Raw genomic sequence first — 12,447 nt, forward strand, 5'->3', positions numbered from 1 at the left:
AAACCTTCAAATCTTCAAACCAATTTTCAAGTCTCCTACAATACCAACCAAAAACTTCTCTCCATTTTACGCAGCAATTACGAAAAAATCGTCAGATCTCCAGCAGCAACAAAAGTCGTTCGTTACGCAATTCCTGGTTCTCGGTATGCGCGAAGAAACTCGTTAACGAGGTAATAAGAACAATTCGGATATTCGGTCGGCTGGTTTCGAAACGTGTCCCCGTCGACGATGTCGTCTTTGTTAATAATTGTTGCAAATAAAAGCCAGGCGACCCGCGAATTTCACGATGAAACGTGTTACAGTAACTACCGTACGTTTCGCGTTGTCGCTTTTACAACGAACCGTCTCTCCGTCGTTCGGTTAATATTATTTAACGTCAGCTTCGCAGCGTTGTTAATTAAACGACGCACAATGGCCGTACCGTGTCGCATTAATCACCAACAAAATCCGCGAGTAGCCGAGACTGACGATCCGTTCGCAGAATTCGAATTCGAATAATTGAAAAATTTAATTTGCGCCGATCTTGTTCGCGATAACGCAATTAAATTTAATTAATTCAATTCTAATAGTAAACTACGATACACAGGATTATCAGCGAACTTTTAGTATTCCCTAAACTCAGTTTACACTGTCCGACAGATGACTCGTTCCGTAATTAAGAAGTTTTCGAAACTTCTTGCGACCATTTGCATATAATGTCTACTGCTGGAAGCTTGTTACATTCTACTGACTAATCTACTTCCGCAATTGTATTTGCTTAATTATATTTGTATTCCATACTTTTAGGTATGGAATTCGTATTTTCCAGCATAATTGAATTCTTCATTTCATTTATTATATACAAGAAAATTCTCTGATACAGTACATAATTGATTACAATTTTCCTAAATTTCTTTCTTCTCTATTTAGATTTGAAATTCTAGAGTTTCATTCTCCATCTTGTAGAACAAGGGAATAAAGATTCTTTGTGCCTGTGGTTACCAGGGCACGATTCGACGAGGTTCGAAATTGTTTTATCGATAGTACTGGTGTTTCGTGGGTCGTCGTTACCCAGCGAACACGAAGTTCGGTCTTCGAAACTCGCGTCGTTTGCCGAGCCTTAATTAACAGAACGAGTTTCCTCGGTCCCATTGTCGTGAAGATCCATGCCTGTTCGTTCGAACAGATTTCCGTATTGTTCGGCAATGCTCGCGATCGCTATCGCCCGTGGCTCGGGGTTTCGCGTTCGCTAACGCGATAAACTTCATCGGAATCTAATTATTATTGCCGGCTCGCGAGGAAACTTCGATTCTTCCCTCTGATATTTCTTCCTTGAAGCGTTTGTTAAGAACTTCAACGTGTTCTGCAGCAGACATTTTGTTATTAATCATCGTCGGAAGCTGTCCGCTTCTTTGTATGAAATTTTCTTGAGTTATTTCTGATTAAAGGTCAAAATTATAATTGTGTTAAGTACTTGTGCTTTTCAAATGGAAGGTCTCACGAGGTATAGAAGATAATTCACACAATTTTAAGGATTCAAAGCTCCAAATTTTTAAATTTGCAGGTTCTCATGTCTTTTTGCGAATTCCTAAGTTTCCAAATTTCAAATTTTCAGAGTTCCTAACTTTCAATCCTTAAGTTTTCAAATGTTCAAGCTTTCAAACTTTCAGACTTCCTAACTTTCTAACTTTCAAATCCAAAATCTTCAAATGCTCAAATTTTCTGACTTTCTAAGTTTCCAAATTTTCAAACTGTTAGGCTTGCAAATTTCTAAATTTTCACATTTTTAGACTTAAACTTCCGAGCTTCCCATCTTTCAAATCCCCAAGTCTTCAAATTCTCAGAGTTCTAAATTTGGAATCTCTTCAGTTTCAAATCTTCAATTTCCCAGCGATAACAAATGCAAACTTTCCTGTCTCTCATTCTACCTCGTCGCTCGTCCTCAATGTATTGCGAAGACGAATCAGAACGAATCCGGAAAACCATAAGAGATCTCGACACGGTATCTATCCGGTGGGCTCTCAGTTTTAATCGGAAAGTTTCCTCGTAGCTGCAGAAGAAGAGTCGTCGATGTAAAGCTACGCTAGACAAACTTTTTTAATATCGTTACACCGAAAGATTTCGATTCGGTGAAGTGAATGGAGGAAGACTTGGATTAAATGAGGCAAGACAAATCGAATTACACACATCCAACGAAAAATACTGAAACTCCACCTTCCTTTCTCTCAGAACTTCACATTCGATTCAAACGTTTCACTCGAGCAAAAGTTGTTACAAATTTAATCATTTACCACCAAAATCTCAAGCCTTTATTACATCAGTATAAACTATACTAATTAAATTTCTCTAAAATTCCATGCAGAACTTTTCCACGATTTTCTTTAATTTTTCATCAAGAACATTGATAACCAAAACCTACTTTTCCTCTAATTTCCTTTGGTTTCTTAATCAAGAACATTAATAACTTTGAAACAGAGTCTCCCTCTAATTTTCTTTGTTTTTTTCATGAAGAATATTAATAACTTTCAAACAGAATCTTCCTCCAATCGTGTTTGACCTTTCCTACCAGAATCCGCTACGATACTCCCGTGATTCATCGTTCCATGACTTTCTCATTAGACGTGTACGAATGATACGTCTCGCGTCGTGTCGCGTCGGTTCTTTTAAGTTTCATTCTGTTAATCAAAATGTTCCCGGGTTTATAAAAGCGTAAGCCAGGGGAAACAGCTTCCGGTGGATTACGGATTATACGTGGCAGCCGGAGCCGAGCATCCGTCCCGAGAAACTTTTTCTCCGTTTTCTTGTCCCCGTGGAAGCCACAGATGCGTCCGCAGGTTCCGAGGAATTTTCAAACGCGGTATTAAAAGAAACGTGTTCTCGGTGATTGTTCTTTCTCCGCGCGTCACTGGACGAGGTTTGCAGTGCTAGACATTTCCTCATCCCTTCAATGTTAATCCTTTGCACTCTAAAAGCACCTTCCAGTCGCTAATTGATGTGACACAAAAATTGTAGTTTGATATTTAATATTCAATTTTGTATAATGCATCGATACGTAAAGTATTGAGAGGAAATAGTATTTTCCCTCAATTTATGTGCAATCTCTCGTCAACACAGTCAATTGATGTGACACAAAAATTGTAAAGTTTGATACTTAATATTCAATTTTGTATAATGCATCGATAGTAAAGTATTGAGAGGAAACAGTTTTCTTCCTCATTTTATGCGCGATCTCTCAACAAAGTTTGAAAGAATATCGTCGGTATCTCACTAGAAAGTGTTGAGTATTTCCAGTGAAGAACTTCTAAAGTGCAAAGGGTTAGGTTCAATTGAATTCATCTTCAATTTGATTAAAACTTTGTTTTATAAAAGGAAGAGAGGTATTTATTGAATCTTGAATAACTCTAGTTCAAAACTTACTAAATAACCAAAGAAGAATCGAATAAAATAAAAGGCAATTCGTTGCTAAGAGAAAAGTGGGAAACTTGCTTTCTTGGCTAAGTTCCAGCTTCCAGATTCAATTGATCCTTCGATCTTACAAATTGAATCTTTAATCAACGTTTTACCTGTCGTTTACGATCGGATTTTCTGTTTGCTACTTTCGTTTGTTATTCTGCTGGTGTTAGCCGATTCATTTGAAAAAGGTGAATTCGTCTTAAAACGCATCATTTGATGGTGGATAAAAAAACGTATCATTCTATTTAAAAAAAGAAAGTTGACCTTCGCCTCACCCTGGAGTGTCCACCAGGAAAAATAAAGGTTCCACCACATGATGTCCTCCTCGGTATTGAACAACTTTCGTCTGAAACATTTTTGCGTATCAAATTTTCGGAGATATTCGACTGTAACGCTTTATAATTTCCACCCTGTATATGCGCGAGGGATATGGAAAAGAAAATCGATTGATAGCGCTACGTGAACCGCGGCATACCATGTAGAAGGTTAACTTCGATCTCGATTAACTCTTCGCTACGTCGTTCAAATTGTTTTATGCCAATTCCACCTTGAATACCCTCATCAAAGCACGCAGAAACTTGCCCGAACTCGGCTTAATTGCTGTTCAGAGAACGAAATAGTCTCGTCTGACCAGTTACGAACTTTCAGCTTAACAGTCGCAAGGTCGAAAGAATAGAAAGTAGAACGGGGAAGCGCCTATCTCGAATAGTCTGGTTATCGATCATCGTCGGACAGACGAAGGATGGAAGAAGATTGTTCAGAGCCGTGAAGCAGAGGGAACCAACGGGTTTATCTCTACAGGAATTCATCGAATCAACGATTACGGGACGATGATCTTCATTCTTCATTCTTACGATCCTCAGTTTATCTACAGATTAGAAACACTATTGTAGTATCTAGAACTTTTTAGCGTAGGTTAAAGTATTTTTAAGAAGAGTGAATGTAAGAATGAGTGTGAGTGAAGGACAGGCTGTAAAACGGTCAAGGGAAAGTGGCCTGCACAACGTCACGGACCCAAGATTGCAGGGCCAGCTTTCCAGGGGTGCATCTGAGTGTTTGTGATGAGTGCGAGTGAGAAGAATGCTTGTGGAGGAGAGAATGATTTTTGGAAGGGAATGTCTGTAAAAGAGTGGTAAGAGAGTGGCGAGGGAGAGTCGTGTGTTGGCCTCCGTGGCATTGAGTTGTACTTTTTACGTGTTGTCCGTGTTATTTCCATATTTCATTAAATACATATATTTATTCCTAATTCTCGATTACTGAAGATCCACCTTTTCAATATCTATAATAATAGCCAACCACTATACTATTAACCTTTTGCACTCGAGAGGCGACTTTCAGTCACCACATGATTCGATACAACAGAACTATTTAATATATATAAGTGATCATTGATAACAAAGGAATATATAGTTTGAATTCAGGTAAATCGAATAATATTTGCTCGTGAAATTCTATTTGTTATCTCTGGCAGGATATTATAGGGCAAGGTGTTAACCCTTTGCACTCGAGAGTATTAACAAGACTATGAAGTTGAATATTTAATATTTCAAATTAAAGTTTGCATTGCTACGTGAAATATTTAAATAAAACACCTCTGTTGCTTAATTCATCTATGAGTTATCGTTGAATTAGTTTCAAACAATATGACCTATATCTCGTCAGAAAATGTTGAATATTTGAAAGACTTTCGAGTGCAAAGGGTTAAAAAGAAATAGTAACACATGATCTAACAATAATTTTCTTATTCTTCAAAGTTTCGAGATAAATTTACACGTATCTTTGATGAAACGAAAGAAATCGAAAGATAATAACTAGAGGAAGAATGGTAATAACACAGTGAACACTTGGGTCAGGAAAGACCCAAGCAGCAGTGTCGATAGATCGATCTTCGCAAGAGGAAAATGAATTCATTCGGTCGCGTGTCGCGAGACAACAGAACTGAAAACGGAAATAGTCGGGTATTTCCATACCGGGAGCAAATGAATTTTTCATTGTTGTTTCGTCGAGCACCGTGCAATGTTTACAACGCGGTTTACTCTAATTAATTGAAAGGTCAGCCGTGTTATTATCGAGCCGGACGGATTAAAGTTCTGTTGCCCGGCTACGTAAAGGATGACACTGGCACTGGGGCAAACAGGGATCAACGCGGAATTGTGAAGATGTGAACGAACTTATCGTCGGTTTTGATGAACTGGTGATTATATATTCTAATTATTCGCGAATGAGCGGTTCAAATGAGATTCAAAGGGAATCAGAAATTTTCTATTGGAAAAAATTTTATTTTCTTGAATGAACATTTTATCGAAGTTCATTCAATGAATTGCTCGAGATATTTGTGAATGATATTTTCGTGATAACATATTTCTCATTTTGGCAAGCGATTCAAACAACAGCCAGAGGGAATCGGGGACTTTCTATTGGAAAGTATTTTATTTTCTTGAATGAACCTTCTATCGAAGTTTATTAAATGAATTGCTTGATTTGTGAATAATATTTTATGAATGATATTTTCGTGATAATATATTTCTCATCTTGGCAAGCGATTCAAACGACAGCCAGAGGGATTCAGGGGATTTTTAATGGAAAAAATTTTATTTTATTGAATGAACGTTTTATCGAAGTTTATTCAATGAATTGCTTGAGATATTTGTCAAAGATATTTTCGTGATAACATATTTCTCATTTTGGCAAGCTTTTGAAACCAGATGTTCCAAATTAGGTGCTATTACCCCCTATTTTAATATATCATTACCGACACAAGTATCTCGATAAAACAAGGAGTTCACAAAAAGTCGAATAATTCCTATACGATTGAAAATTCGAATGATTGAACGGCGAAGCGATAGAAATATCGTGGCGCCGAATGAACTTTTCAAACGTTACTTCTGAACGGCATTACACTCCGACGTTCGGAGTAAGAGTCTCATTCTTCCCGTAACATTCGCAGCTAAGTTGAAAGGGGATTACGAGGATCCAGGGATTTTCCATCGGGCACAAAAGAATTTCTGTGCATTCATTCGAATGGGAAGTCCATAAGGAAACAGAGCTCGGTCGTGGAGAGAAATATCCGAGTTCATTTCCGAAAGAACCCCGCCGCGCTCGAAACCGAAGTCCGCGAATAGATCGGTAAACATCGGCGGCATATTAAGAAAAATTCGAGCGCGACGACTTTGATCGTTCGTAAACTGACGGGAGTCGAACCGCATCGATCGTCGTTTGTTTCTCTTCGGACTGTTCCGTAAATAGAGGCGTCGCTTTATTCTGGGATCCGATGGGATACAGTCAGAAATCGTCGATCAAAGTTACACAGGAACTCGCGTGACCGCGGCGCGAGTCGAGGAGTGTTCGCGGTGCGGATCGTAAATTTCTCGAGAGGAATAAGAAAGTTAGCTAACATTTGTTTGAACATTGTGCCGTAACGATGTTATTTTTCGATATTGTCAGTGTTACGGGCGACTGGTGTTATTGCCGATTATTTGGAGAGGGGAAATCACACTCGGATCGTATACCGTGGGATAAGAATAGAAGAGTATTTTTTCAGTTTCAATATTCAGCGTGAAAAAGACGCGACGGGAAATTTCACGGCGAAACGCACAGAATGATCGAGATAGAACGTCGAATGATTTAATTAAATCGCGTGATTATTATTGCAAGGTTATCTTGCTAAACGTTACCGTGTCATATTGCGTTATTTAAAACACAGCGAAATTTCTGAATAATCATCGTTCAGTCGAGTGAATTACAGTAATTCGATTTGGCTGGGGCTTATCGGTGGCCGTTATTGTATTCAACGTATTAACCGAGATCGTTTTAGTTGCCGGCGAAACGAGTTTTTACAGAATCCACTGAAATATCGATATCCATTTGGCCCGGGAGCACGAGAATCGATCGACGGAGCGGCGTGTGCGTGAACCGTGCGCGGTTTTCATAATAAATCAACATTTTTAGCGAACGGCCGGCTTGTTCCGCGGTTCCGCCGTTTATAACGGCCGAGGGACGTGATACGAGAGGCGTTTTCGTGGGCGGTCGCTTTGAGAGTCCCGGCGAAAACAAATCGGCGTCGGGAAGGCTGCTCGTCGAATAAAACGGAGAATATAGCGTTTACCGAGTAATAAAAGCAGCGGAAAATAAACGTTTGAATCGATTCAGACACAGAAACCGTGGAAACGTATGTACAGATTAATTAGAGCATTGTTGGTGGCTACGCTTTGGTCTAATAAGTAGAACTAGTCGACTGCGATCAGGCGAACTGCTTGTCGCAATAGGTCAACCACATTTTCAAAGTTTCCACAGCTAAAACCGATGTGATGACGAGAAAACACTATTAATTTATTCATTGTTGCGTGTAGTTTCAAGAATCTCTCGTTTTGCGCAGTGAAATAAAATGATGTACTTGTCAAATGCAGGACGATTGCACTGATAATATATTTCAACAAAAAACCAAAGCAAAACAGAATTAGATGTCTATTTGGATAAATAACTCATTGTTGAAGGAATTAGTGTCATTTCAAGCTTTAAGACGACGTGTGTACTCAAACGCAATTGACAATTAACCAGTTAACTGTGGAATTTAGTTGGAAAAACCTCTCGTTCTGCGTACAATAAAATAGAAAAATGGAGCTTGTACTCGTTTAACGCAGGACGAATGCACGTAGAGTATATTTTAATACGTTGACTGCCATGGAGGTCACCGGTGACCCCCAACCAAATCGAATTACTATAATTCATTCAATTGAACGATGATTATTTGAGAACATTCCTATATTATAAATAGTACTTCCTAATGCGGTGACATTCAGCTAGATGAACGTGCAACAATAAGAATGCAATGCAATCAAATGATTTAATATTATATTTTTTCATTTTGTGTATTTTGCTCTATGAAATCGTGCGGCATTCAACGTGTAAAGATCAAAGCGACATAAAGAAGAGTTACATGTTTACGTGAAAAAATCAAGAATTCATCGCTGAACGAATTAGTATCATGTCAAGCTTTACGATGACGTGTATACTCGTCAAACACAGTTAACTGGTTAATAACCCATATCTTTAAAAAAAATCATGTAAATTCTTCGTTAGAATGTTCAAAATTCGAAGGATAAACAACGTTTCTATTCGTAAATCATCTATGTATACTGATTTAACACGTTCCGAGCATCGTTTCCATCGAACCGGGCTGTCCGATTTTATTCTCGCCCCCGGATTGATTTCCCAGGAATAGTATCAGCGTGTCTGGCGGCAGATTCGCGTGCATTATCACTGTTCGCTTCTGATACGAGTATTAATCGGCGTCTGGTACAGGAAGGGTTTAAAGTACCTTCAGAATTCAAGGTGGAGACAACGATAATCCTGCGCTGACGTGTCGACAATGTGTTTCGGTGCGGAGTAAATCCGTGCTAATTAACAGGCGGACCGGTGGAACGTCGACTACTGCCTCGAAGCAAGCCGTTCCGATGTTCCCGTTTAACGAGACAACGGTCTGAATCGGTTCGACCTGTCGCGCGATAAATATTGTAGCAACAGCGATGGATGTCCCAGCGGAAATCCGAATTAACCCTTTGCAGACGAATGCCGACGTTTCGTCGAGATCAAGCTTTCATGTTTCGAATACTGAGTTGCGAACGAATGATCCAATAACTCAAATAGCAAGGGATCGGTGCATAGTTTCCTCTTTCTCTATTATCTAATACTATGATTGGTTTCGATTTGTTTTGTTTAGGAATTATTGATATCTTCGAAGAATATGAAATTTGATTCAAATTGATTATCTATTTAAAATACATTACATAACAATATGATATCTGAGTTTTTGTATGCATAGCAATATAAGTTGATCTCACTGAAAATTTCCATCCGAACAAATCAGTTTTCTGAAAAGTAGCCGGTACGCAATGTGTTAATAGTGCGTTGATGTCCATAGAAAGTGCATCACTTCGAAAACACCAGTTTTTACAACGATACAGCGAAGTGTGGACATTAGTCTGAAAAAGGGTTAATTAACCACTTGCGCTGGAAAGACTCCACGCACGTCGAGACGTTTCTATCCGAAAATTCTCAATGATCTCTTTCACACATTGATAATCATGTTGCATCACGTCTATTAGATTGCTCCGAAATGTATCACTCTATACAGAATGATTAACAAACGAAATAAGTGTACACATCAGCGTAAAATAGGTAAAAACAAAATTCATCGCAGAAGACTTTGCGAAATTTCTGAATCCATTTCCAGCGCAAGTGGTTAAACACAATTTTCAACGAGACGAAGGAAGATTGTTTGATGAAATTTAGAAAACAGAGGCGACAAAGCGCATGACGAGGTGCAAAGGGCAAACTGAAAGGCTTGCGTCAAAACCGGCCTCGTTAATTACTATTTCGTCCGCCTTCCAGTGTAAGGCCTCCGACAGGCATTCTTCCCAGTCCCGGCATTGTTCCATTGTGAACGGGATAAGCCGCGAGATAAGGCGATCTTCGCGCGTAATCTCCATTTAACGGACCGTCAAATTAGAAGGGCTGCGATTGTTCCGGGCCAATTACACTCGGGAATGTCGCTTAAATTTAGCATCCTCGCGTAACGTCAACGCTCATCTCGAATTGTCACGTGACAATAGGTTCCTTCGACTGTCCCTTAGATCTTCAAGCGAATAAAACATTTATATTTTCCAAATGAAGATCATTTCGTATAGCAATTTCACTTAGCAACGTAACCTTCAATTTTCCTTATGCAAATAGTCGAATTTCGGAGTTTTTCCAATGACAATAGATACTTCGCGTTTCGATTCCAACGTTAGAAATAGAGAAACCAAATTTGTACAACATTCATATTTTCCAAATGAAGATCATTTCGTATAGCTATTTCACTTAGCAACGTAACCTTTGATTTGCCTTATGCAAATAGTCGAATTTCGGAGTTTTGTCCAGCAACCGCGCTGTGCGTCTCCGATATTCTTTTCATTAGTGCGATATCAATCAGCTGTACGTAAACAACTTTTTCTCCTGTCTCGCGCAGGTGTTGGGAGGACTAGGACGCAGGATGTCGAGCGGCGACAAGGCTTCACCGGGCCTGACCATCGATCGCGCCGCTTTTCTGCTTCTCCGGGTGAAGAAGGCTTTCAAGAAGAAGAAGCAACAGCGGAAAGAGAAAAGGTGAGTGAGCGAGTGAGTGCCTCCGGCTGCTAATCGAATAGCAGACAGCTGTTTGTCCCTGAAGGATGAACGACGAGCTAATAATTGTATTATTACAGCTCGCGATCGTGTCGTGCATTCTATGCTGTTCATTGGGAAAATCTATTTTCCATCGTACTTCTATTTCTTTAATTATATCTGATCTCTGATGATCCTTTATTGTCGGAGCACAATAGCTAAGAGCTGCACTTTGATCCTTTTTCTTCGTGATCCTTGAGTCTGGCCGTTTATCATGCAATAAATATATATTCTTAGAAGCTTTCGTCGCTGAAACGTCTACTTAACACGTTGACGTTCACTTTGAACTCGGTGATGGACGACAAGAATAAGTTTCCTTTTATTAATTAGTTAATGCTTTGGGAGTTTGATCAAGATTTCATACTTACAGAATAAAGTTATTATATTCTATTTATAGTACTAAGAATTTTTTATAAATTTAAATAGTTTAACCCGTTATCCTATGATTTATTTCTATGTATATTTAACTATGATGGATATAACTATTTTGTTATTAATAATTTAGTAAAAAAGAGGCGTATTCTATCCTCACAGTAGATCTGTAGTTTAATAATTGATTAGAGAAGAGTAATATTTATTTTGAGTTCAAAACAATTGAGTTTATGGTTGCTAAACCCTGCTTCAAATTTTCACGAGTCTGACACGTTATTTTAAGGGGTTAAAAATATTGAATTGTGATTTACAAGCACTGAATGACTATAAACAAGCGTTGGAGGAGTCAAGAGTATTAAAAGTGTATCAAAACCCAGAGAGTATTGCTCATTACACGTCTCCTACACAGTACACACATTAAAAATCCAGAATAATTATTAATATCAAAGTAGCTCGATCATAGTTGAGAAATAAATCGTAGGGCAAGAGTTTAAACACGAAAACGCATTGTCCCGAGGTGCCCGTTCAACGGGCAATAGAAAATTCATGCGCACGCGACGCAAACGCGTCCAGCAACCCCGGTTCGCGACGGTTCGAGTCCGCAGGAGGCGGCAATGCTCGCTGATAGAGTTTCCATCGGTCGCGACTCTGAATTCCCAGGGAATCGGTGAACTCTCTTCCTCGAGCGGTTCCCGGAATTATTTATAAGCGTGTTCTCCAACCGTCGGGACGATCTCGGGAGGAAAAAAGTTACTAGATTCCGGTCGGAATGAACAGGCAGCACACCAATGAAACACGCCGAACTTCCCCGGGAAAGGGGGAAGCTAAACGAACTCGCAGGCTGGGAAGAAACTTAGAGCTGCACCGGGTCGAACTCTCGAGGTGCTTTCTCGCGGCGAGAATTTCTTGGCGAGTAAACTCTGGAAGACCCAGGTGAAACGTAACAATACTGTGTTTTTATCTGCATCCTGGCTGGAGACGCGGAACAGTCTCGTTTTGGAATTCTGTGGAATTTAACCCTTTGCGGACGAGGACACTTTAAAGCACAGAAAGCTGACAACATATCATGCTAGCTATATAATATATTGAATGCTTAAACAATGGAACAAATGGAAACTATACACTGATCTCTTACTATTCAATTAATTAAATCATTCGTTTGGAACTTAATACTCCAAATATGAACATTTCATCTCGCCAAAATGTCGACGTCCGGCCGCAAAGGGTTAACACGTTAGATGCCATGGGGTCACCGATGACCTCAACCAAATGGAATTACTATCACTCGTTCGAGTAAACGATGATTATTTGAAAAGTTTTCTATATTACAAGTAATACCGGCTAATGCAGTGACGTTCGACAAGATAAACCTGCAACAATAATAACGTAATTCAATCGCATAGGATGATGTTACATTTTCATTTTATATATTTCCCTCGG

The 12,447-nt window shown here is 39.2% G+C and overlaps 1 protein-coding gene across 9 annotated transcripts in view; it reads left to right on the forward strand.

Moving 5' to 3' along the window:
* The window catches only part of wake (ankyrin repeat and fibronectin type III domain containing protein wide awake), a 212,862-nt gene that overhangs the window by 36,654 nt on the left and 163,761 nt on the right, over window positions 1-12,447 (forward strand). For 8 of the 9 annotated variants that reach the window (XM_076373965.1, XM_076373962.1, XM_076373968.1 and 5 more), the window contains one exon: window positions 10,442-10,578. In XM_076373965.1, the coding sequence (XP_076230080.1) occupies window positions 10,442-10,578 (137 nt within the window). Of the gene's footprint in view, window positions 1-5,562; window positions 5,627-10,441; window positions 10,579-12,447 lie in introns of those variants that run through there. The other variant, XM_031976798.2, reaches the window with a different exon arrangement.

Source organism: Nomia melanderi, chromosome 14 (genome assembly GCF_051020985.1).
Source record: "Nomia melanderi isolate GNS246 chromosome 14, iyNomMela1, whole genome shotgun sequence".
Lineage (NCBI taxonomy): Eukaryota > Metazoa > Arthropoda > Insecta > Hymenoptera > Halictidae > Nomia > Nomia melanderi.